The 27248-nt window shown below is 38.1% G+C and overlaps 1 protein-coding gene across 1 annotated transcript in view; it reads left to right on the top strand.

Moving 5' to 3' along the window:
- The window catches only part of HSD17B4 (hydroxysteroid 17-beta dehydrogenase 4), a 59142-nt gene extending 32301 nt beyond the window's left edge, over positions 1 to 26841 (top strand). Inside the window, exons 17-24 of the mRNA XM_063295302.1 lie at positions 341 to 406; positions 11059 to 11128; positions 12358 to 12464; positions 13968 to 14054; positions 17323 to 17412; positions 19354 to 19492; positions 24822 to 24949; positions 26104 to 26841. Coding sequence (XP_063151372.1) covers positions 341 to 406; positions 11059 to 11128; positions 12358 to 12464; positions 13968 to 14054; positions 17323 to 17412; positions 19354 to 19492; positions 24822 to 24949; positions 26104 to 26193 — 777 coding nt within the window. The 3' untranslated portion in view covers positions 26194 to 26841. The remainder of the gene's footprint in view (positions 1 to 340; positions 407 to 11058; positions 11129 to 12357; positions 12465 to 13967; positions 14055 to 17322; positions 17413 to 19353; positions 19493 to 24821; positions 24950 to 26103) is intronic.
- The last annotated feature ends 407 nt before the right edge of the window (positions 26842 to 27248 follow it).

Below are 27248 nucleotides of genomic sequence, written 5' to 3'. Positions count from 1 at the left end.
AATATTTGCTATTCAGGGAACATCTGAAATTACTGTTGATGGTAGGCTTCACTGCTATTGGTCAGGGGGCTGATCTTTGAACTAACGTTACTTTGGTGTATTGACCTGTCCAACTTAAACTTTTGCAGTCTACCTAATGATCAATTGATTGCTCTCTGGAGTCCATGTTCTCAGTATTACCTCAGCCAAATGTTCATTACAAGATTTGTATCTAAGAAACTGTCCACTCCAGTTAAGTTTTAGAGGTCACCCATTTGTGTAAAACTATCAAACATCCAGCATTTGACTCAGAAAAGGAATGGGTTCCTTCTGTGTCCATTTATTCATTCTTCTCCTTTAGGTCACAGTGAACACCCCCAACAGGCCACCAGATGTTGTAGTCACTGATGCCACTACAGTAGATCAGGTAAGTGTTTTAATTAATTAAAACACTTTAATTAAGTTCTTAATGAAGAGCTTCATCTGTACAAATTTCTGTGAGGAGTTAGCTCACATTTCTATAGAAATACTGAATTGTTACTAAAGTTAGAGAAGATATATGACTTTTAGGATTTTGAAATACAAAGTTTATGAATAGTACCAGTTGGTAGTTAACTGCTTGAATACTTTTGGGTCTCAGACTAACTTAGGTCTTGTATTCTACTGCACACACATCCCCAACCTTGTTGCTACCTTTTTAAAACTTGCTTTAGACATCCATTAACAGAACTTTGTCCTTCAAATAAAAATACTTACTTCACATCTAAAAGACTCCTATCTGAAGTATATCCATACATAAAGTTCATCCATACATTTCTGTTGATGCGCTGCAGTGTGTCACTTAGTGACTTACTCATTTCAAAGGACAATATGGTTGTATTGTTTATTTAATTTTTAGATTTGTATCCCACCTTTTCCCCAGAAGCTCAACATGGGATACAGATCTAACAATCCCACTTCTTCAGTATGTCCACAGAAACAACCCTGTAAGGTAGGCTGGGCCCAAAGTCACCCAATGAAGTGCCATGAATGAGAGTGAACATGAACCCAGGGTTCCCCAGTCTGAATTCAACACCTTAACCACCTTAACACTGGAAGAAGACTAGAATCTACCAGAGCTGTGTTTCTCAAACTTGGTAACTTTAAGACATGTGGACTTCAACTCCCAGAATTCCCCAGCCAGCATGTCTTAAAGTTGCCAAGTTTGAGAAACAGTGTACTAGAGTATAGCTGCAGCCTTCTTCCTATTAACTCCAGTGGTAAATGCTAGAAGAATCAAGCATAGATAACTCCTGAGAGAGATCACATATAATTATCCCTCACAAAGGCCAGAAATCATAGCACAACCAGATCTGTAAACTAGTGGCATTTGCAATTTTAAACAGAATTAAAATACCACTAATCTCTGTTTAAGGGTGAATTAATATGGTACAGTAGGTACAGAGGCGAGTTTTTTGCCTTTTCATGTCTGATTTTTTTTAAACATGATTTTAAAATGCTAGTCATTTTTCCTATTCCTGTTAATGAAGGAGAAAATGAACAGTGGCAAAGTACAATGGCAATGACCACAAACAGCCATTTGGGACAAAGATTGTGTCATTGTAACACATGTAATATTTTGTGTTCCTCCACGGTTAAAGTAGTGCTCCTATTGACTTATTTCTTGTGTCATTTGTATTCAAGAAACTGGGTGGTTTAAACAGTGATTACCAGAAATAGGCCAGGATCTGAAATCTTGGTGGCCTGTTTGTCCCTGTGACTCAAAAATCTGAGGAATTTGATCTGAGGAATTTAGATTAATTTTAGATTAATCTTAGATTAATCTTAAACACTATTAGGAACAGTTGGGCTGGAGTCTAGAGGAAGAAGACATTAAGAAATAAAGCAAAGCCTTTCCCATAGTGGAATGAGGGAAGATACCAGCTCACTTCAACAACTCTCTGAATCAGGAAAATTTAGGATTTCATTTGCACCAGGTTTCATGCATGGTATTGAACTAAACAACAGAGCCTTAAACCATTCACAGTGCGCTTTTCTCACTTATAGCCGAATAACTATGGGCAGGAATTAGTCTTTCTCTCTTTGCCTCTGTCATACATACACACGCATTCACACACACAGAGAAAAGAGGTCAGAGGATAAAGGAAATGTTCTTCGGCTGATGTTTATGTCATGTCAAACCCTTTCCTGCATTCATTCAACGCTGAAAATCCCCATCATCCCTCATGACTGGCATTGGAGAGCATGAAGACAGGAGTAATGGAGGTAGCAGGGATTGCTCTCACACAAGCAGCCTGTGGTCCTCTTCCTTATTTCCCTCTCAGCCTTGGTAGCATGCAGCAAATATCCTTTCCCTTCCATCTACTTTTGCACAGACACACTGATTTTGACCCTCACCCCCATCTGCTAAAGCCAGGCTTTTGGCCTGTGAAACAAGGCTGGCCAAGGAGAATAGGAGCAGCAGTGCAACACCAGGCTCATTTTCTTGACTGTGTGGGGCTACTGAGGGGAAGAATTTGATGAGTTGAGGGTATCCAGAAGAGATTGTTCTATAACTTCTGCCATACATCTAAGTACAAGAGAGCAAATATTTCTACAACATCTCCATCTTCTCTAGCAGTCCAAGGTTTGAGGCTCTGGTGCCTTAAAATAACGATGGAGGAGGTGGAGGAGGGAGAAGAACACTGACGAGTTGTCATTAGAATGCCTGGTGATCTGTAACATCAGGTGAATGGCTTGGATTCTAGATGAATTAAGTAATGTGTTCTAAAAGATTCAACATAAATTAAAAAGAGAAATAGACACATTACTGCTTGTTCCTTCTTCAGCCATGAAGAGCAAGTGTGTATGCTGCTTCTTCCTGTCCTTCCCATTGCTTCTTTGTAATATGAGCTTCTTTTGAGTGTGTTTTCTTCCATAAATCTTTGCATCAAACAAGAGTGTTGACAGAAGATCAGAACTAAATCCAAAAGCATTTAACTGTTAACAGTTTGTGGAGAGATGAAAATATCCATTTCAGCCCCGCAGGGGGACGCTATGACTACAGAGTTTAAAGGCATCATCTCATTACTTTGTGCTGCCAATTATCAGACTGAGGTTTTAAATCAATGAAGGGAGAAATATAACATCAGGAATTCTGTATTGGAATTCTCTTGCTCTGTCTGTGATGGCTTTTGGAAGAGGGTTAATAAGAAGAAATCACTTTTCAGAAACACCTATCACTGGAAGCCAGTGAGGAGAAAATCAATGGTGGCAAAGTACAATGGCAATGACCACAAGCAGCCATTTGGGACAAAGATTGTATCATTGTAACACATGTAATATTTTGTGTTCCTCCACGGTTAACATAATGGAGTTTTAATTCCTTTCAGTAGATGGTTTTTCCCCAGAAACTGTTGTTATTATGCAGAACTAATGCTGGATGTAACAATGATACATTCGTGTTGTCTTGATTTTTTTAGAGGCAGTTTTCATATGTTGTCTCTGAATTCCTTTCTGTTTGAATCCTTCACCTCTTACTGTGCAAATACTGCAAATTGACCTAAAAAGTTTTGACTAATAAAGTATGTATTATTTTCTATTCATGTTTAAGAATTAATTATGTTTCATCTGCTGTAGTTCTACAGTTCTGTGAATATATTGGAATATGCACCTGCCTGAAACTGATTGAGACTAGTGCCTGAAAGGCATTTTCATCAAAATTACAGTATTCTCTGAATGCATACTATAAACCACATCAAAAATTCCGTGAAATACTGAACTTGCAAAGCTTTCCCTTAATTTTGCTGAGTACCACTTTTACTTTTCGACTTCCATTTTCTGTCCCACTGCTATAACCTATGTAAGAATCTGTTTTTTAAGGCTTTGCTAAAAGTTTTTTTTTAGTAAATGTATAAGCTGTTCAACTCCATTATGACTCTGGGCAGTGTACAATGTATAAGATTTAAAATAAAACAGTTCCACACAGTATAGAAAGAATGTCCAGAGAAAAACAGCCACCATCTCCCAAATTGGTTTCAGCCAGCTGCAACCTTCTCCTTGAGCCAGAGCTATGAATCTAAGAAGATCCCTCAAAATGGGCACCAGTCCTGAAGGAGGCGGTTCAACCCCACTCGGGACTAAAGGTGGAACATCTCCACATCAGGGTGGTCCAAATATCCAGTCATGCTGGATGCTGTTCTTAAGACTGAATATAGATTTGTATAACAACTCAGCATAGATGTCAGCTCTACAAGGCAAACAAGACCAGGAAATAAACTCCACAGAAGTCTAAAGATTACTTTTATTTAGGCTGGCTATAATAATGTAGTCTTGCAAGTCTGATTGTGCTTCCCTCTCCTCCTCTTTTATCACTGTGTGAATTAGGAAAGCGTCTGGCTGAGAAGTTTGCGCACACTTTCTACATGTCTCAGATTTAATCTGAGTTTTCTTGCTCAGGTCTGTGTTAACAGTTCTTCCCTCTCTCCTTCAAGGCCATCCTCTTTACTCTCTACAATAGGCCAATTCCAATGCCAGAATTGCAATAGCTTTTAAATGATTTATAATGGAGAAGATTATGAAATGTGTGAGGTGGAAAGAAGATCTGTCAGCTACACATCTACATAATGCATGGGGTGGACATACAGAACTACATCTTCTGGGTCAGTGTGAAAGGGACCTATGCTCAGACAGAGGTACATGCAGAGAATTTCTGTATTTGATTGGTGAACACATGAAAACCTTTGCAGTGCCACTGAACCCATGCTTAAAGAAGAGCCATGAGATACTTGTGAACAATATAGGAGGTTGCACTGCTAAGTATCATTCTTCTGCCAGTTAAATCTTACTACCTCCAGGATTTATTGGCGACCTCTGCAATCCATACTACAGTATTTCTAGGTGTCAGTTTGGCTTCTGTTATTACTTCTGTTACTATAATCGCATTGAATTGTGCTGGATATTGAGAAATTACATATAGTATTAAAGATTGGGGGAAGTGGGAAGCTTCAGCTCTACATATGGTGGTCTCTCTGGTTTTCAACTCTTAAAATAAACATAAACAACAATGGAATAACATGACAATAAACAGCAAAGCTAAGCCAAGAACCCATACAGCAGCTCTAGCCACATAAAAGGAAGGAAGGTTTCAAATGACTTAACAGGACAAAATGGATCTTTTACCAACTCAATAGAAGCAGCACCTGCATCCCAAGATTATAGATGCATGTCTTAGGTGAAACCAGTCTTAGCAGGAACGTATGAACAGAAATATGTGCATGCTAAATTTTTTAAAAGGATACTTGTAGTAGCCTCTGTGATTCAGGCAAACAAGAGCACATTTGGAATGTGGATGTGTGTGCATGTGAACCTTAGTTTCATTGGCTCATCTTTAGTTTAACTCTGTTTCTACTATCCTTCCATATTTCCAAGGTCTTGCTGAACTTCAGGGAAGGGGAGGGGGGTTCATGTTCTATGAGAGGAACTGAAACCTATGGGTCCTTGTAATATTTGCTTTTCATTTGGTAGCATGATATGCCACAAATATATGCATATTGTTTGTTCCACAGATTGATTTTTTGCACCACAAATTACATATCCTTGGAAGCTTCAATGTTCTTTCATTTCTGTTTTTATTTTCTTGCTATCCCAGCTGTTCTTTGATAGGGTTATAGAGTTAAGCAAGAGGGCTGGCCTTAATTCACAGTGCCGCTGTTTGTTACTATAGAAAATAATCTTGTAAGGGATTAATCTTACAGAGGGCAGACCTAATTCTATCTTAGATATTTTTTTTAGTGTCCTTTGGTCGATGTGTTGATTTCTAGATGATAGAGGATAAAACTCTAGCTTAAGGGATTTGTCTGGCTGTTGCTTTTTTCCCCTTACACAAATGTTTAATATCTGACAACTGAATTTATCTTTATAGTGTCCCTTCGTGTCAATTTTCAGAGCAAACAATCCCCCTTTTTGGGGTGGGGGGTAAAACTACTGGCAGCTTTTCTCTCCACACACAAACACAAACACACACTTTCTCTTTTACATCATATTCTGGTTACAGCAAAAGTTAAACTTTCAAGAGTTTATTTTAAACTTTAAAGATTTGATAATTTTTCATATTTTAAGCAATTTATGTTTTTATGAATGCAGTGGAAAGGTCAGTTTTCACACATTTTCCTCTTCCCCGTAGCTATTTTTGTATCTATTTGGTGCTTAAGCAGAAAATCAAATAACCCAGCCCTAACCTTTTTTGCTCAGGAACAAGCCCAACTTGAGTTCAGATACAATAAATATAGTCCTTCATAGGTGTGTTTTAAGACTGATAGCAAGATGTTCCAAGAATCTAGTCCTGTGCAGGCGTTCGCCTATAGCACAAGAATAGTTAAGCAGAAGAGAAAATGTGCATGTAATACTCCCACCCACCTAGCTTCTTTCAGTTATTAATAGGAAGATCTGTCTATAAAATGCCATGCATATGCTTACATTGCTATATTATGTTATATTTTGTAATTAAGGGAAGACAGGAGTTTTCAGTGTCTTTTTTTTTAAAGCACCTCAAGGAAAAGTGTTAACTGCATCCTTCTTCTCAGAACTGTGATCCTCCACCAGATAGGCGCAGAACTGCTCTTTATCAAAGTGTAAGGGGACAAGAAATTCAGTTATGGGTCTACGTAATATCTTGCAATTTAGCCTCAATTATTTATCGTATATGCTATGCCACTATGATTGTTTGCTTTATTCTAGATCTGAAAATATATTTGATTAAAACGATTTTTACTTATCAGCAAAGAGAGAGAGGCTATTTTCTCTCATTCATAAAATTATGTATGATTGTATTGTTGGCTTCAATTTGTTAGTTTTCGCTGTAACCTTTATTGTTGACAGCTGGCAATACTGAAAAATTGGTACAGACAGGTTGGATATTGTCTTTCCACTTTTGATCTGGCAGAACTTTTAAATTGTTAGGAAATAAAACCTGACAGTTTCTGTTATTAATTAGAGAATAATCCAACCATATCACAACTGACTTCAGTCTAGTGCTCCTAATGATCTGATTTTTGTAATGTTCAAAAATGAGGGATCCATTTTTACATGCTGTTGAAAATGTAAGGAAATACCATTGTTGCAGGCATGTAGAAGTTCCTGAGGTTTTTCTTTTGTTTTTCAATTCACTTTTGCAAATTCTACCTATGCTTTAAATTACTTACTTTTAATTAAGACAGAATTTGAAAGGCTTACTCCCCATACAGTATTGCTGGCAAAGTGGTTTTGGAGGCATGAACATTAACCAACCAACTGGGAAATGCCTGGTTATGCATAGCAATTTGTAAAAAGTGAATTGTGTGCTTGCTTGATGGATTATGGTACTTCTGGAACAGTTTTGCATTCTTCTTATACACCTTAGTTCTACCTGAAGAAACAACCTGATTGCTATCTGCTCTCCACCAGTCCTAAATGTCTCAATTATATGGCAAAGTAACATGCTAACAGATGAGCAGGTTCGCTCAAATTGTATGTCAACCTTCATCAACCTTCAGATATGTTGGACTGCCATTATCCCCCATTGAATGGTGATGCGGTTTGTAGATCACTTATGTCTCTTTGGACTGGGCTACTATGTCGCTACATTTATAATTAATTCTTCTGTTCACATGTGGAATGTAGTGAGTATGCTTCCTGACATGGATGACCTGACTATACTGTAATACATTTTTTTTTAATGAACTGGTTCTCTGGAGCATCATGTGTAAGAACCTAAGTGATTCCTCTGGAGTCACAGCTTAACAGCATTGCAGATCTGATCCCATTGAGTTCTTTCATGTGTCAGTTATCTTGTCAACAGTTTATATAGCAAAACCCAGAGCCTTAGCTTATCTAAAATTAATAGCAGTTCTTAAGCTGAAAATTTATAAATATGTAGTAACAAACAGCACTTGGACTATCAAGAAGAAACATGATGCATAGATTTAAGGTTTGTTCAGTTGCACGTACAGCTTATGGAAAAACGGTATTAATGTGTGCCTAAAGAATAGTCTCTGCCCAGGGGGTCAGTCTGAGGATAGAAAAGAAATAAAGAGTGGCATGAATGCTAAAGGTTTCCGTGGAAGAAAAAGATGCCAAAATGTTGCTGTTGGTTATATTTATAGCATCCCTCTTGATTTTGAAGTGTCTTTAAGCATGAATTCTGTGTAACTATACACACACACGTGTGTGCATTAATAGCAAACTCATTCTCCAAGTGCCAGCCCCTGTAGCAAAAAGAAAACTAATTACACACAAGAGGGAGATATCTGAAGGCTTAGAAAACCTCAAGGTTTGTAATACTCCAAATAACATTTGCTCTCTTCTTCAAATCTAAATCCAATGAATACTAATCATTCTCCCTGGACAGGAGATGGTGCCTGATTATTATGGGACCAAAGGGAAAGATTCTTTCAAGCTGAGCTTGATTGTTAGTGACCTCGTGATGTTTATGTGGTTTCATGACAATAATATAGAAGTGGCTTCCTATTGCCTTTTTCCAAGACTTGGAACTTCTCTATCTAGCCTAAAGCCCTGGGATTTTCTGGAGAGCTCCTATCTAAGTATTAACCAGTCCAACCCTTCTTACCTGCTTTTCTTTTTACCTGAAACCAGTTCCAGTCAGATAGGTACTATCAGCTGGGCGCTGTGAAGAGAAAAAAACTCAAATAGAGCATTTGGAAGAGAGTGTCCTGCAAAAGGGCATCGCTGACTTAGCTGAAACTTTAAATAAGAGCATTCCAGCAGCATTTTATTGCATATTAGTATTACTGAAACAGAACTGGAATCAAGTTCATCTCAGATTTTGAAATTGCAATTGGTAGCCCAAATGACATGCTTCAGTTTGTTTGTTTACAGATTGTTGTGGTTGGGGAGTTGATTCAAAATAAGATTCTATAGAAATCTCCATCTCTCACCCTCTTTACCATCCCAGCCCTCTTGGCCCAAGCAGGCAGATATATGTTCACACGCTGCATCAATCAGTTCTGGAGGATGGAAACACAAAACAGGTTCCATGTCTATATTCACTGTGGCTTGACTGCTCTTCCAAGAAATGCAGCTGAATTTAAGCCTGTTAGCTTTCACTCCAGAACCAGTGGTGTAGCTTATGGCAGACACCACCTGCTTAGCTTCCATTTCTTGAAATTCGGTGTGTGTGTGTGTGTTTTAAAGAATTTTATTAAGTTTCAAGACAAGGATAAAAGCTGTGAAACAAAAAACTACAGAAAAAAAATAACTAAAAAGGTATGAAAACACACAGTTGAAAATCTTTTTTTCAAGATTACAGAAAGATATGACTTCCAACTTTTAACAGCAAGGATATACAAAATTTTCTGTAATCAATCCCATACTCTGTATTAAACCAAAACTGCATTATTTCTATAAATCATTCCACTTTAGCACATTAAAAAAATCACTAAGTACTGTTACTCCCCCCTTATATTAAAATAAAAAATCATATAGACCTCCTAAATAACTCCCCCCCCCAACGATAACACTTTTTTAATTAGTCCCTTGCTGCTACTATTCTATGCATTTCTGTCTACTATAATAAGAATCTAAAAAGCACATAAATTGTCTGTCATTATACTTAACAGTACAACAGTTTTAATCTTAATAAACCCAAAAAACAAAATTCAAAACAGTAGCCTTAAATCCTTAAAATCATCCAAATATTTTTATACCCTAATCTTAATCCAAATCCTTAAAAGCAAATACCATCAGTCGAACCCTTAAAGCAATCCAGATAAACATTCTTTAACTCTTATCCCACTTCAAAATAAACCGGAGCATTTACATATCCCCACAATGTGCGCAGAGCTTTTCTCTTGAAAAAATCAAACGGCCCAACTGCCACCCTCAAAAATTCCACCTTCTTTTCAAAAAACCTCCCATACATAATGACCCCTACTTTTTCATGGCATTCCACCAGAAAGTCAATTTCATTTATTGCTTGCAAACCTCTCTCTCCCTTAAATTTCTCCAACTCCACTATCCAATCTTCATCCAGCATCTCAATAGAAATCCCAATCTCACTCTTAGAAGAAAGATTTCTATCGCTGTTGAATATCTCAGTTTCGTCCATTACATCCCCAGCCAGATGGCACAAATTTAGACCTCATATTTTCCACAGTGTCCTGAATATCTTGCATAAAAGCTTGGTAGAAGACAGAAGAAATCTGTTTAAAATCTTCCATGTCTCACACAGTAGATGATAATGCCCCCTAGGAGCTTAACCAGCGAAAGTCAAAGATACGGAAAAGTTCCAGAATGTATTTACACAAGCAAGAGTGAGATAGGCAGACTGTTCTCATGGGAAAATAGAAACAGAAAGCTGAAAGTTCAAATCAGCCGATTCAATGTGTAGGAAAATGCTAATATCTTCAAATTTAATACAAAAATAATAACAGGAAGACAATTGTTTACTCTCAATCCTCCTTTTTATTTGGAAGGAAAACGAAGTCCAAAAGAATTTTTTAAAAAAGTAATCCCAAAAATAGCGATAAGCACCAAGATAGCCAGCTTCTCCTTGCAATAGAAAGCCTCACTTAGGTTATGCATACTTTAAAAAACCCCATAAATGTAGTGAATTTAGAAATGGGGTGGCCAGTCTTAGTGTCCCTTTAAGGCTACAGCGCAGCTTGGAAAATGACAGCTCCACCTCCCGGCTAGCTCTTACAAGTCAAATGCGAAACGCTGTTTCCGATCTGGCTGCAAGCAGCCATCCGGAGGACAGATGGGATGATTCCAGGTGTTTTCCTTTATCCGGAGAATGTTTCTAGGCTGCAGGAAAACCTGCCTGAGCCCAAAATAAATTGCGTTGTCAGCTAAGCCCGCGGGCACAGCTGCTCAGTCTGCCATTTCCCCACCAGAAGCCCCACTGTGTGTGTTTTTAATGACTTTTGTTTCCTGTTAATGTTAGTTACTTTATTTCCAATCAATGTGGGAAGGCAAACTGTAAATTGCATTGCAAATGTATGCATTTTGGAATAAATTCTTCTCTTAGCCACAAGAAAAAAAATGTAAGGTTTTATTTCTTTATTGGTTTATCATGATGATTTTCAAATTATTTTTGTTCTGTAGGCTGCCTTGTATCGGCTTAGTGGTGATTGGAACCCTTTGCACATTGATCCTGGGTTTTCAGCCCTTGGAGGTGAGTTTGAGTAACTTTTGCAAAAGATGAATGACTGTTGCTTTTTTTTTTACTTCAGTTTTTAAAATTATAATTAAGTTTGAGAATGTTTGAATTGTAACAAACAATATTCTTCACTAGAATGAAATTATAATAAGTTGCTTGAAGTATGTTTTCCTCTTATGTAAGATATGGTGGTGTTTATAGAGGTATGAGAGAATGTTTTAAATTTATAACAGTAATAACTTGTATTTATATATGTATTTTACTATCCTTCAAGGTTATAGTCAATCATCAAAAGAAATACTGAGTCCATTGAGAAAACAAAATTTATCTAAAATTAACTTGTACCAAGTCATGATTAAGACAATCAAACACTGAAAGCTGGGAGAAATGACTATTTTTATCTAATGCCAAAAGAGCAATAAAATGAGTGCTTGTTCTTGGAAAAGGTGTTCCATAAATGGAGAGTCACCAAGCACACATTTGACTCATTTTCTGGCTGCAACTCCCTAATCTCCGAATATGGGAACACCCAGGAAGCAGATCGTAATGAAGAGGCGGTTTCCTAAAAGAGAATATTGTCCTTCATACACTGCAGGTCAAGACATTTATAGAGGACAGCTTTTAAATAGATCCAGAATTGCTCTGCACGGTATCTTTTTATTTCTCTGAAACATGAAAGGAATTTACTACTGCAAGATGTATTGCCAACTTTCCCCTCAGATGGTTTTAAAGGGGGATTGGACAGATTCATAGAGGATAAAACTGTTTCTGACTCCTAGTTCCGAAGGCCATATATTACAATATATGCAACTGTTGGATACCACAAGTAGGGCTATTATAGTCATGGCCTGTTTGTTGGCTTCCCATTGGTATCTTCATGGATAGAAACACTGCATTAGATACATGTTGATCTGATGATATATACCTTTTGTTTTCTCCAGTTCCAGCCTGTGAATCCTGGTTAGCAAACTGGCTGCTGTGTTATGCACCAGTTGAGGCTTTGGGGAGTGACCGGATTACAATCCTTTAACTAACAGCGTGCTATATTGCAATTATTTTATTTAACTACCTCTACAAATTATAGTGCTTTTGCTGGCAGGTAGATTGTAACTAAGTGTGTGTGTGTGTACTCATGCATATGAATGGGATTGAAAAACAATAAACAGACATCCCTAGTGTACATATTTAAACATAGGAATGTAAATAAGATATAAACTCTTTTAAAAATTGTCTTCTCCTAATAGGATTTCAGAAGCCCATATTGCATGGACTTTGTACTTTGGGATTTGCTGCCAGGCATGTTTTAAAACACTTTGCTAATAACGATGTGACCAGATTCAAGGCAGTTAAGGTCTGTATGTGTTCGTGTTTTCATTAAATATAGAATATTACTTTTCTTAAATGCAGTTTCTGAAGTCTGAAAAATACATACAGTAGCTGCATAAAATCTAGGATGTCAACCATACTCTGATATGTTGATAAGCTTGAATTACGAACGTGGCTGCAAATGGACAGTGTGCTATTTGAGCAAGCCAGAATTGTAAGCCATAGTTTGTTGGGTTTTTAAATTGCATGTAGTCCTCACTTAATGACCACAATTGGGACCAGAATTTCAGTCACTAAGCGATGCAGTCATTAAGCAAGGCATCATGTGATAGGACCCAATTTTATGACTATTTTTATCACAGTCATTAAGTGAATTATCATTAAGCAAGTTGTGGCAGTCATTAAGCAAATCAGTGGTTCCCTATTGATTTGGCTTGTTGGAAGCTGGCTGGGAAGGTCGCAAATTGCAATCGCGTGACTGCAGGACACTGCAACGAGTCATAAATGCAAGCCGGTTGCCAAGCGCCTAAATCACGATCATGTGACCACAGGGGTGCTGTGACAGTCATAACTTCAAGGACGGGTCATAAGTAACTTTTTTTTAGCCCTGTCATATCTGAACCATTGTTAAACGAATGGTCATTAAGCAAGGACTACCTGTACTGTTCTTTTTTTTAAATGGACAAGGCTGAATTTCCAGTTTGGTACACCCAATGTGGCTCCTAAGATGTTTCTCAGTTATGACTGCCAGCACCCTTTATCGTTGGCCATGCTGGTTGATGCATCATTGAGTTGTCATTCAGCAATATCTGGGGTCCATAGATTTTCCACTCCTGTGTTGATAAAGCAAGCATGGAGCTGTCAAGTTTTTTGCGCTTCTCTTGACTGCAGGAAGAAACAAGTGGATTTCTTGATAATTCAAGACTCTTTACTCTTCTGGCTTATTGTAATACCCAGTCATGACAATTATGCCACAGTGAGACTTAATTTTGATAGTACTTTCACCAATTTTATACGCTCTCATTTTCTTAAATTTTCAAACATGTCTTAAATGTACAAATATGAATCAGTCATATTTTCCTTTTGGATTGTTGATGTTATATGCATATTTCTTGCTTTTCATTAATTCTCAAATACAGTTTCCATACTCCAAAGTGCCTTACAAACAGTTTCCATAAAGCTGTTTTCAGTTTTGATCTTCTTCATGCTGATATTCCCTTATTAAAAAAAAAAGAGGCAGTCTTTGCAGTGGGACAAAGAGCAGTCTCTGCCAGTAAGGACCATTGTCCCAGGCATATCTCACCATGGCACAGATAACAATGTCTAACCTAGAAGGCATCAGGTGCCAATTACTGCTGGCTTGATGAGGTTACATAGAATCTTCATAACAAAGTTGTGTAGTAGGTATTTTATATCTTACATGTGACTTCTTGCAGCAAAAGTGGGGAACGTTGCAGTGGTTAATGTTTGTATTATGCAATTATGTTTTATCTGTATTTAATTTCTCTATTTTCGTGTCTTATGATAGATTCGTTTTGCAAAACCAGTTTTCCCAGGACAAACCTTGCAAACAGAAATGTGGAAGGAAGGAAATAGAATTCATCTTCAAACCAAGGTCAGAATCATGAAGTGAAGACTTGTTTGTATAAATCCTGCTGATTTCATTGGAGAATAAAGAGAAATGTATAGGTCCTGGTCCTCCTCCTCCTCTTCCTCCTCCTCCAGCACTCTCAAAGCTGTCATGCTTCTCTTTGTACATAAACATATAAACTTACTAAACATATAAACATAAACTTCTTCTTGTATTTAAGACTGTTTAAAACTGCTTCTTGAGAATTCTTGGTATGGCATAAAGAACTTTTTGAGGAAAAGAAAAGGGATAAAAGAAAGGTATCCTTTTAGGGAGGCTGGGAGTTGGGGGTGGGCGGCGTGGTCTTGCTCTGGTTCACCTCCTTCCTCCAGGGCCGGTCCCAGTCGGTGGTGATAGGGAGCGAGTGGTCCAACCCTCAGTCCCTCCTTTGTGGGGTGCCGCAGGGTTCGGTACTCTCTCCGCTCCTTTTCAACATCTACATGAAACCGCTGGGTGAGATCATCCGTCACCACGGGGTGAGATATCATCAATATGCTGATGATACTCAATTGTATATCTCTATCCCAGGTGAGGTAAGTGATGCTGTGACTGCCCTCTCACGGTGCCTGGGGGCTGTGGGGGTCTGGATGGGGAACAACAGGCTTCAGCTGAACAAGACAGAGTGGCTGTGGGTTAATGGTTTCTCCGTATCTGGGACATTATCATCTCTGGTTCTGGATGGGATTGCACTGCCCCAGACAGAAGCGGCGCATAATCTGAGGGTCCTCCTGGACTCATGGCTCCTGCTCGAAGAGCAGGTGGCAGCCGTGGCCAGGAGAGCCTTTGTGCAGCTACGTGCTGTGCATCAGTTAAGCCCTTTCCTGGATCGGGAGGCTCTTCGAACAGTCACTTGACACCCTTGTTATCTCTCAGATAGACTATTGCAACGCACTCTACATGGGGCTACCCTTGAAAAGTATCCAGAAGCTTCAGCTGGTCCAGAATGCAGCTGCGCGAGCTGTTTTTGGTGCCCCCAGAAGGGCACATGTAACACCGCTGCTGCGCGAGCTGCACTGGGTACCAGTTTGCTTCCGGGTCCAATTCAAGGTGTTGGTTATCACCTTTAAAGCCCTACATGGCATGGGGCCAGGTTACCTGAGGGACCGCTTCTTCCCCATTACATCAGCCTGTCCCACCCAATCGTGCAAAGAGGGGATGCTGCGGACCCCGTCTTTAAGACAACTTCATTTGGCGGGGTCCAGGAAGCGGGCCTTCTCTGCAGTGGCGCCCACCCTATGGAACATACTGCCCCTCGAGGTGAGATTGGCCCCATCGCTCCTGGCCTTTCAGAGGAGTCTGAAGACCTGGTTCTGCCGCCTCGCTTGGGGCGGAGAGGGGAATAGATCTACATGGGGATGGCTGCTATAGACCACTCCTCCCACACTTGGGCCGTTTTAGATTCTTTTGCCACTTGGACTTTTTTATTTTTTACTCTTATTTATATTATTTATTACTGTAATTTTATATTGTGTATTTTATTCATTGTATGATTGTTTTAATTGATTACTGTAAACTGCCCAGAGTCCCCCGAAGGGAGGAGATGAGTGGGAACAAATTGGATGGATGGATGGATAGATAGATAGGTAGATAAAATAAAATAATTATGGAGGCATACATTTGAATTCTGCCCATAAATTTTGATATATGTCCACTTTCTACACATCTTATTTTTGGATAATCAGTAATAACATAAGTTAAAACACTTTTATAATGTTATTAAGATTTCTTATTCCCTGTGCATTCCTCTTTAATTACCAGCCTTTACTCAGTATAGTCTGTCCTAGAATAGCTCATCCTTCCTAGCATCTCATTATCTGTTGCTTTTCCATTTTGTAACCCTACACTGTGCCTTTTGGGTGTGCTGTGCTACAAGTCCTATCACCATGACCAAGAATAGTAGGAGTTGCCCAGCATATGTCTAGGTACCAGGTTGAGGTGGCTTGCCTACACCAGTATTTTTTCAGTTTCAAAGCTGAATAGTTTCATATCTCCAAGCAGTTGGCCTCCTAGGCAGACCTCCATTACCACCTGTGAAGCTGCTGTTGCTCGTCGGCTAGAGAAGCAATGTTCAGGACTAAAATAAGAAGGATCTAGATATTGGTCTAGATGCACATATGGCCATTGATGAGATTGGGTTGGAGCCATCATGGTATTATTCTTAGGCACGATTTATGATAGGCCACTGGGCATATATAAGAATGGGGGGCATAGAGTTACTTCATATCAAGTAAGATACTTGATTGTATAGTCCCTTATTGCCTGCCCTGGCTGGCAGGAGATCTGTAGGGTTTCAAGCAAAGTTTTTTTAAACCCCCTATTCCCCAGTCCTTATTTTTAACTGGAGATGCCAGAAACTAAGATTGGGGCATGAAAACCCCTCTGTGTTCTGCCATATTGCTATATACCTTCCTTCACTTCTCTTTTTATCTTCATAGGACTTGATAAAATTATTTGATTGTCATTGCTTTAGAGAGTTTATCCTGTCTTTTAAACTTGCATTGAAAATCTGGGAACAAAGAATTAGAATAGTTTTTTAGAAGCTTATGTTTCATGTACTTGAATCTCTTTTCTCTTAAAAGGTGCACTCAGACTTTGTTGGCCTTTAAAAGCATGCGTCTAAATAGACTTTGTTGATACTGCCCCTGGTTTTGAGTCCCTTGGCATTCCCCTCCCCCCAACTTTTATTTTGATTCATCTCTATTTTTCTAAAACACTTTTCCTTCTGGTACTTTCATGAAAAGCCCAAAGAAGCAGAGCAAGCCAAGAAGAGCTATTGCTGCAGAGCTGTTGAAGTAAATAAAGATTTTGAAAAACATAAAGCGTATTTTATTGAAACAAACAAAACAGATTCCAGGTTAAATGGCTGCAGTTTATTAAATGCTGGAAGCTTGTTGTTCCAATTGCGGTCTGCTTAAAATATGCAGCCTGTTCTTTGGTAATCTACATTTCAACTAGAACTGATCCTTTTCTGTGCATGTGGGTTTATAATTGTGTCAGTAATTTTCTTTCACTAAGTCATACTTGAATTATCATCATGAATAATTGCAAGAACAATTGTTCTATATTTAGGAGGGTTTGCTTTTAATGATTTCTAATTATTTCGCTCCTTCATTTCCCTTACACTGTTGTTTTGTTTGCTGACCTAAATTGTGCAATGAAAAGTATGAAGAGGATTTTTCAATTGACATAAAGCATATTGCTTGTAATTGTTATGTCATGGAGGTGAAAAACTCACTTCCCATCTTTTTTACAGGTCAAAGAGACTGGGGATGTTGCAATGGGAGGAGCATATGTGGATCTGGTGTCATCTATCCAGCCTTCAGTGAAGGAACCTTCAGATAAGGTAGGGAAAAAATGAGTAGCCTCGAAGTATGTCGGCCTTCAGATTTGTATGTGCTCTCAGTTCAGAACAGTAGCAACAGCTTTTGTATATTGCATTTGTACTTCCACAAAAAAGCCAAATTATGTTGCTTGTTTACATGCAGCCAATATCTGCTTATTGGCTCTGTGAGAATTCTGCCTCTGCATCAGGAGAAAAAGGAGATTTAATTAAGCGCTGAGGCCACTTTCATTTAGCCACTCATGTTCTTCTTGGTCATTATCTGGTCAACTCTCTTACGTTCTCTGAATTGAACCTGTGAGATTTCTGCTACAGCCATCAAGGCTAAGAAATATGGAAGCACATCATAATGGTGTATTTTCAGTCCAATAGTAGTGGACTGTGTGGCATTCACTTGGTATTTACTTTGGTATGTGACAGATTGAGAACATAAATTGGAAGGGAGGATAAATCTGCGTATTTCAGCTGAAAAGAAGACTTGAAAAAACTTGTTTCATACCACTTAAACTTAATGGGTTACATCCAGTAGTGTGAGAACACTGCTATTAATGAAGTGGACTTGCATATCTACACCCTGAATTTACCCAAATCATCCTAGAGGTGCACAGGATTATGAAGAAAATATGAAGAATGCCTTCCTTTGATGGATGCCATTCTGTAAGTGGACCAATATAGCATATTTGGTTGCTGCAAGATTCAGAAATACGCCAAGTGTGTCTTTAGAAGTTGTGTGATAGGAAAAAAGCTTACCTGCATGGTAATTTGCCATAACCCTTTTCTTTAAAATCTGGTACGTTTCTACGATTGCCTTACATCTTTTTGTTTCAATTTGTACACTGCCCAACTCCCAACGACTGAGCAGTTCACAAGAAAACATTAAAACTATATAATAATAAAAACAATATAGCAATAAAAGAAGAAATTAAAAAACAAAGATGGCAAAACTAGGTAGCAACAAAACACACACCCACTCCTCAAAAGGAGCTACACCCTTCCTAGCCAAAGGCCTGGGCAAAGAGCAAGGTCTTCAAGGCCGGTAATTCAAGACAGGAGCTGCAACGGAGAAGGTGCACTTCCAGGGTCCTGTTAGATGGCATTGTTTAATTGAAGGAACCTGGAGTGCGGCAACCCTGTTGGATCTAAGTGACAGGATTCCTGTCCTGTAGAATGAGGTTCCTTCTGAGATCCGGGTGGCTTCCACATTACTCGCATTTTGGAGGGCCTTGAAGACCTCACTCTTTGCCCAGGCCTTTGGCTAGAAAAGGTGTAGCCCCTTTTGAGGAGTGGGTGTGTGTTTTGTTGCTGCCTAGTTTTGCCATCTTTGTTTTTTAATTTCTTTTATTGCTGTATTGTTTTTATTATTTTATAGTTTTAATGTTTTCTTGTGAATTGCCCAGAGTTGTTGGGAGTTGGGCAGTGTACAAATCAAAACAGAAAGATATGTGGGAATAGTAGAAACATACCAGATTTTAAAGTAAATGGCAGATACTAGGAGAAATAGGCATGCTTCAAGTATCTGCGTCCTATGTATGTAGGGCTTTATAGGTAATAGCCAATGCCTTGAATCACAGCAGGAAGCAAACTGGCAACCAATGAAGCGGTGTCACATGGGCTTACGAAGGCATGCCTATCTCTGCCTGCACTGCCACATTCTGGACCAGTTAAAGTTTCTGTGTGGTCTTCAAGGGCAACCACATATAGACTGCATTGCAATAGTCAAGCTGCAAGCTGACCGGGGTGTGACTGACTGCCCCCTGATCTCGTAAATAGCAGCATATTGGTCTCATTTTGTTTTGATTGTAGTTAATCTATATTAGCAACACCTTTAAAAAGGGCTATAAAATTATATAAAAGTGGTTGACTTGAATAATATGGACATGAAGGGGATTTGGGTGATTTTTACCATCACAATATATCTCAGAGATCCTTCAATTTATATACTAGGCATCAGAGTTGCAAAGTAACCTTATTTTTGAAGAAATTGGTCGCCATATCAAAGATGTTGGAAATGAGCTGGTGAAGAAAGTAAACGCTGTATTTCAGTGGAACATCACTAAGGAGAACAAGACTGCAATGCAGTGGAGTAAGTTGCAAGATTAATTTATTTATGGAGTGCCTTATTTTGTCCTCTAATGGAATTAGTGAACCTTGTTTCTAAATCCTGCTACATGAAAAGGAACAACCCAATGTTTACTTTTTCTCGTACTGACAATTGTAATTGTAGTTAGGAAGTCAAGGCTAGGGATATTAAAATATTACAGCATAACTAGTAGAAATATGGATGAGTCACAATATTCTGTCAGCTGTGGATTTGGGACTCAAGTCAACTGAGGCTTTTCAATCAGTCTAAGGAAAAATGGGGTATTTCCAAATTGTTAGCCCAGGATACACAAACAGAAGTTGATTTACTGAAAATGTGAGGAAAATGCTTTAAACACTCAGAATTACTTTGTTCATCCTCTTGTTTCTTCTATCTTGAAGCAGTACGTTAGGTTTATTTCTGCATATTTATCATTACAAGACATTGAATTACCGCTCCATTTGCAAACAAGCATCCTCTGAAAAGTACTTTTGGATGGAAATCATAATAGGTTCAGAATCTCCATTAGGCAGATAACATATTCAGGGATAAATATAGGTGACAAACACTCAAACTTGGGATGAAGGCAGAGCTATGTATGCACAAGGGTCTGACCTTTTTGGATGAATGGGTACTTGGAATGTTGATAAAGTATAATGGATACCATAATTAAGAGGAGTCGCTTTTCACAAAATGGCTTCCTTGTTGGGCACACCCAATGACAAAGTGCTCAGAAGGTTAAAGGGGATGATGGTGATGATGGCCATCATTCTCATCATTATTGAGGAAGCTATGAAATAAGAATCCTAAAAATCTAGGTCTGATGAAATAATGATTTAAACTTACACTGCTGTAGTAGGAATGATTTAGATCTCAGTTTAGAGTAACAACCAACTCTTACAACATAGTTGTCATATGAGGAACTTATGAAAATAATTCTGCTTGATTGCCTTAATCACAAGTATACTTCTTGTGTTTAATACCAGTCAAGTTCTAAAGTATTATATCATCCATGTGGTGAAGAGAAATTGGAAAAATCCAGGTTCAAGTCCTTCCTCAGCCATGGACGCTCACTGAATAAGTCTGGGCCAGTTGCTGTCTCTTAGCTAAACAAACGGATTTGTTGCAGGAAAAAAAGTTGGACAAGGGACTGCTAGGTATGCCACCTTGAACTCCTGAAGTAAAGGCAGCATTTTAATTTAATAATTGAATGAATGCCATATTCTGGGTTAATGTTATCATAATCTTCTTTTCCACAGCTATATTATATGCTGGCACTCCTCTGGTTAAACAGACTTTGACTTCCTCAAACCTGCTTTTAGCCAAGGAATAATAGTAATAATAATAATGTATTAAACTTATATGCTGCCATTTTGTGCATGTGCACTGTGCAGAAGCCAATGTGCACTAAAACTGATGTATTCAAGACTTCCTTGAATGGCCACTTGCTTAACCTAGGAACTGCCTATCAGTTACTTCTCCTTGTGACAACTGTCTTTTATCTGTCTTTCTTCCACAATTTGATTTATTATATTAGTATCACAATAGTGAGCAATGTATCTCAGGTATGGAAATTGAAAATGTCTATCCTTCTATGCCACTGCCATGCCTCTTCTCCCTAAGGAGCATGCTATAAACAGGTTAAATCAATAAATCTGAAATTCTAGTCACATAGATTCTTAGATTCTTTTTAGATTCCAGTGAATCATAACCACTACAGCTATTTAAGAGTTAAAAAAATATCAAGCCCAGAATTCCAGATATCAGCAATAAAATATACCAAAATGAAATTCAGTGTAGAAAAATACATGTTAGGGACATGTTAGTGTTGTTGGTTAATCAAGAAACAAAAGCTACCGTATCCATCTAGCAGAATTCTTACTTTTCCAGAGTAAAAGATTTCCCTTAAAGGAACTTTAGACTTTCTATCTGTACTTCTAACTAAAATTTGAATTCAGAAGTTACCTTTAAGAAGAAAAATAAAACAATCTCTATGGGATATCCTATATCTGTGAGCCAAAAATATTAAGTACCTAGGGAATCTCCCTCCCTTGCCTTTAGCCCAAAGCAGAAATGTCTCTGGAACCACCCTTGGCTTCTGAGCTGTTCCTTTCCATTTTAAAAGCCAAAGCTTCGTATGCTGAAGCCATCTTGTCAGCATCTCTCAGGGGATGATGGAAAAATAAAAATCACAGCACAGGCTCTGGCTAGTTGATATTTCAATTCAGACTTGAGATAGATTGACCCAAACCTTATTATGTCCTAAATTCTGCCTTTCTTTTACACTGAATATTCAAGTAGAATTTATGCAGCAATTAGAAAAGGCAGTTGGCTGAGCTTAATTTTAACTGTATTTTTTTTTACCCTTTCAGTGTAACTGGCATTTTTTATGACAACAAACAGGTGTATTTTTGTTCGTTTTAGTTTTGTTAACTTTGGTTAACATTGACTTTTCTCCCTCCCTCCCTTCCACCTCCCAGAATCTTCTCCCCCCACTTTCTGCTTTGGCCCTCTGTTGCTAAAAACTAGCAAACTGAAATTTAACTGCAGATGTTGGCTTCTGGCACTTAGTCTTTTCCTGCCCCACCTGCTAGGTTTGTTTGCAGTGTTAACCATGTGTTGCAGCCTGCCTTGGTTTTGCCTTGTCACTGTTCCCTGGCCTTCTGCTGCTCTGTACTCTGTGGCTGCTGACAGCCCTGGCCGCCTTCAGAGACCCTGCAGCTTGTAGCAGTTGTGGGCGATGACTGAAACTCTGGCAACTTTGCCTGATGTCCTTGGGCTGCATGTCAGGAAGAGGGTGGGGGAGAGAAAGCCCTTAAGGAAATGATTTGCAGTTCTGGTTGACACAGCCAATAATTTTATTCTTCCCAAATTCATGACTGCCAAAAAAGCTTTTATTGCTTTGTGCAATTGTCTGTAGCCTCCTCCCTCGTATCACGCCAACCTCTTCATTTCATTAGTGTCCCTTAGCGGCTAGAGTATGTGAACTAGAATTAATATTTGCAATGGGAGTGGGAATTCTTCACTGTGATACTTTTAGTAGCTTATTTTAATAGTAACAAGATTTTCTTTGCAGGCTGCACAGAAATGCTTTTGATATATCAGGACAATTCCTTGCCTCCCTCTCCCCCCACACGTATACCCTTCTTAAATCAGGAGCATTTTCCTCCCCTGATGAACTAGCTTTGTGGGGCTATTTAGCATTTATATTTATGTAGCATCTTTCAAGTGTCCAGAACTTCGTGTATATAAACACCAATAAAGCAATCCTGTACATATGCATTGTAAATTCAGTTATATAGCAACCATGTATAGTTGGCCTGTACTGCTACTATACTGCTGATGACAAGCAGAGACCATCCTGGCTTGTCTAAAGCCACCTAGTATTTTTGTGGGTAAAGTGAAATTTGAATGTAGGATTTCTTGACTAGGTAGGCTTTCACAGCTGGTATCTGTTGGACAGTGTTGAGCTTCAGGGTTTAGTGACCATGGTCTAGAGAACAAATTTCTTGACATTTCACTGGCAACTGTAACTGGCATCTTCAGAGGCAAGGTGGTCTACTACACAGACCATAGGCAACTGAGCAGAAACTGACTGGGCTCTTGTCTTTATAGCCAGGTGACCTGACTTTTGATTGGTTTTTAGCTGAGTTAGCTTCCAATTGATACAGGTTTGTGACTTGCCTGGACATGGACCCAGTCAGGAGTCAGCTGCTCAAATTAACCAGCCAGAACCCAGCATGAACAAAGAACCAGTCAGGAACCAGCACCATCAAAATGCTCAGTTAAGGTCAGATGCAAACAAATAACCAATCAGAAACCAGTCCTCACCAATCTGCACCAGACCGAGTCAGTTCCTGCTCAGTTGTCTGTGGTCCTTGTAGCCACAGTTGCAGGCGAAACCACAGCACTAAATCCTGAAGCTCAATACCGCCCAGCAATTTCTTGACCACTGATGATACTTTTGTCCAATACATTAAACTATTAAATGATTGCTTGCCATAGACAATTTTTATTCAGATAAGTTCCAGTATTTCTACCCAGAGATCCTCTAACAAAATCAGTCTATCAAAGAATAACTGTTTTCTATTTCATTAACCTTGATGAAACTCTGTTTTTCAAAAAGATAACATGACTTAGCCCTTTCAGAACATGTACTATGCAATTGTTACGGGAACATGGAGCAGGTTTTTAAACAAACTGATCAATCAGATCAAAGCAGATTTTTCATTTGCATTGATCAAATGTAAAAGTATTCTGTATTAATTTAAAAAAAAAAAACTAGTTTAGATGAAGATGTTATTTGTAGGAACAACCTAAAAAATAAGCAGACAGCTTCCAGATTGTTGTCTTATTGATGGCAAGATTGCTACAATATCATAATTAAACCTGTCAGGTCCATACAGGAATATTAATTGGCAATGCCTTTGGTTTTACATTCCTTGCATGGGGTGAGAGAGAAGAAATTGCTCTGAAAATTTGCAGGATGTGAAAATGAATTGACAGAACAAAATCTTGTCATAACATTCTCCATTGCTAGCATCATGATAACTTAGGTGCCTTGTAGTAGAACATTTTGGCAGTGCATTTTGTGCAGGAAATAGGACTTTGAAAATCAGACACTTTGAGAAATAGTGGTGTTCCATGAAGAAAGGCGTGGTACTTGGCTGAGATTCAAGATACTCTTGAAACTGATTGTTTTAAAGAAAAGACAACAAAAAATCCTACATTAATCCTACATGTGTGTTCACTGAAGAAAGCCTGTAAGATAAAGAAGTCTAGGAGATCAGAATTAAATGATTGCTCCTTAAACGTATTATGAAAAAAAAGCATGGAGAGCTTTGCATTTGTCTCTTAACTCCCACCATTCTGATAGTGCATTATATTGTAAGTAACTAGACTGATTGAATGGGATATACATAATTAGGTACATGTTATTCTGTGTTTTATTAAATTAAAATAATTTAAGAAATCCTACAGTTAGAAGTCTGAAACTAAGTGGTAAGAGAAATGGTTTTCATTATTTCTGTAATTCTGTGACTTGTTATTTGATGTTTGGTTTTTAAAAATCTGTTAAAACTAATTAGATTTAGAAATTAAACTTATTTTCTTCAGTTGCCAGTATTCTGTCATCTAATTTAATCTGTACAACTCCCATCTTGATATAAAATTTTTGAGTATAAAAATATGATTCCCAGGAAGCATATGGCTTTGCCTCTGTTTTTCTTCATTAACTTTTTTTCCCTTCACTTCTACTAAGCAGAGCTTTAAATAATAAAGCCCACATTCCTTCTCTTAATATTGATTTTTGGTATCTTTTTTTTCCCACCAGCCATAGACCTAAAGAATGGATCTGGAGAGTTGTACCAAGGACCTGCCCGTGGAAAAGCTGATACTGTTTTCACTGTGTCAGATGAAAATTTTGTGAACTTGGCACTAGGCAAGATCAATCCACAGAAGGTATAGAGGCAAATGTTTGCTGCAAGCTCTGACTTGTTAAGTAGGACATCAGCACTGAAATAAGAAGTTTGCATTTACACTTAGGTACTGCTATGAGACCAACATGTTATTGTTAGTCATGGTTTACAAAGCCATAATGTTGACCCTGCTTTAAATTATATGATCCAACTTTGGATGAACAGGCAAAGTGAGAATAGATTAAAAAATTGTTAAGTAGGGAAAAAAGAAGCACATAACTTTAGGCCAGTCAATTTCTCTCAGCCTAAACTACCTCACAGGGATGTTATTTTGGGGAAAACTGGAAGGAGGGAGAAATATGCACACTTTTAACTAAAAAAGGACAGCTTTCACTGTGCAAAGAGGAATATATATGGAATCTCTTGTTTACCTAATATAATTTAGTATGTCTATGCATGCAAGTGCTCCCTGTATGCAACAAATGCCATGTTTTGTCTTCTTGGAATTCTTCCCCCTCTTGCGGGGGCATTTACCTGTGATGTGCATCAAATTGTTGAAATATTTTCAAGCACAGTAGCTCAGGTATCAAAGTCAAATTAAAAATAAACTTGGCCGAGAATTATACATCACCTGAGATTTCACTGTCTCCAGATTTCAGCCTTTTTTCTTAAAATTGTGGTATTTAATTTTTGGTTGTGTGGATACTGTTTAGAAGTGTTGGAAGCACTGATGATCTCTTGAAAACATTATAACACTACAGTCTTAGGGGTTTCATAGCTGTAGTTTGACTTTCTGTGTAATAAGTCTGTAAAGCATAATACTTAAACCCCAGATGAAATTGTTGTCAGGGGTAAAATGAATGCAGGTTCTTCATATCTACTGCTGCAATAAAAATTTGATGTGTACAAAGGGATCTAGGCACGAAGTAGACCAAGGAACACTCCTTCCCTTTCTGCTGCTTCTCTTCTCCTTCTTTTTATGTCTTCTCCGTAATCTTGGCAAGTTATGTATTGAAAGTGACCAAGCTGGATACTGAAAAGAGCCACTTGGCCATTTGGTTTTATTTCAGTTATGTGGTTGAGTAGAGGTATGAGGATGATTGTGGTTAATGCCTATTCAGTCTTAACTCTCTAAGTGTTTCTAAAGTGACACTTTCAGGCAGACTTAATTGTTTTTCTTTCCTTTTCCTGATACAGGCATTCATCTCTGGTAAGCTAAAAGTTAAAGGAAACATCATTCTGAGCCAGAAACTGGGGATGATACTCCAACAGTATGCAAAGCTGTGAATTCCCTGCTGAAATGATTTGCCCTCTGAAGAAGAAAAGAGAAATTTCAGCTAGAAGAAGCTGTTTCATTTTTAGAACAACCTGAAATGTTATACAAATTTTCTACTAGATAATTTCCAGTAGATGTTATTGCTAAGATGCAGGTTGTCTTGAGTCTTGCAAATTCAGACAGTTGATTGTTATTGTTTCCTCTCTTTTATTCTGTATTGCAAGGCTTTGTACCTGCCTTCTTCTGCCTGGTGTCCTTAATATTGCAGATGATGGGATTTGTTTTGCAGTTCATCTGGAGAACACTTGTTGGGAGGCTTGCTTTGTGCCTCTTCCTTATTCTTCTTTCATTAAAAATGCAATTAATATATTTCTATATGAAATCTAACTATAATTAAATAAACTTCCTTTGATACTAACCTCTTGATTTTGTTTCTTTTTCCTGTCAGTGGCTTAAACCAGATTTTTTAGTTACTTTGTTCTTTAGCCTGTAGAACTCATTGTTTGCTAAAAAGTAAATTAACTGGGGATTGATTACTGGTTATATTAAGTGGATATGAGGGTGTTGTGCTTTTTTATGCTGTTTTACTGTATTTTATTATATTTTACTTTGCTATGCTTGGTGAGTCTGTGACCTGTAATAAAGACTAAAGTAAAATACTTTGTTTAGAAAAAAATTATATAAAGTTGAAGAACTTTGGAGATTGGTGTATTATGCTTTAACCTATGTCGGATCCTAGGATTCCACAGCTACTAACTCCCTTGGCTGACTAGATGCTATCCAGAAGGGGTAATTATTTAACTGGTTCTGCTCATAGATTTCTAATTTAAAATATTGAGACATATGGAAGGACTGAAGAAATGCTGAGATTGTATTTTTTCCTGGTCTTGCTACATGTTATAGCTTGCCATGTGGTTCTGTTTTGCTCCTTTTCATTTCTGAATCTAGTTTCTAATATTTCTATCAAAGAGACATAGATGTAGTTCACATATTGTGCTAAGTTGAAATATTATTTATTTGTTTAGCATGTTATGTAGCTTCAGGCAATCATCATTTGTTCATTAAA

This window comes from Candoia aspera, chromosome 2 (genome assembly GCF_035149785.1).
Source record: "Candoia aspera isolate rCanAsp1 chromosome 2, rCanAsp1.hap2, whole genome shotgun sequence".
Lineage (NCBI taxonomy): Eukaryota > Metazoa > Chordata > Lepidosauria > Squamata > Boidae > Candoia > Candoia aspera.
This window is presented reverse-complemented; position numbering and strand designations above follow the sequence as displayed.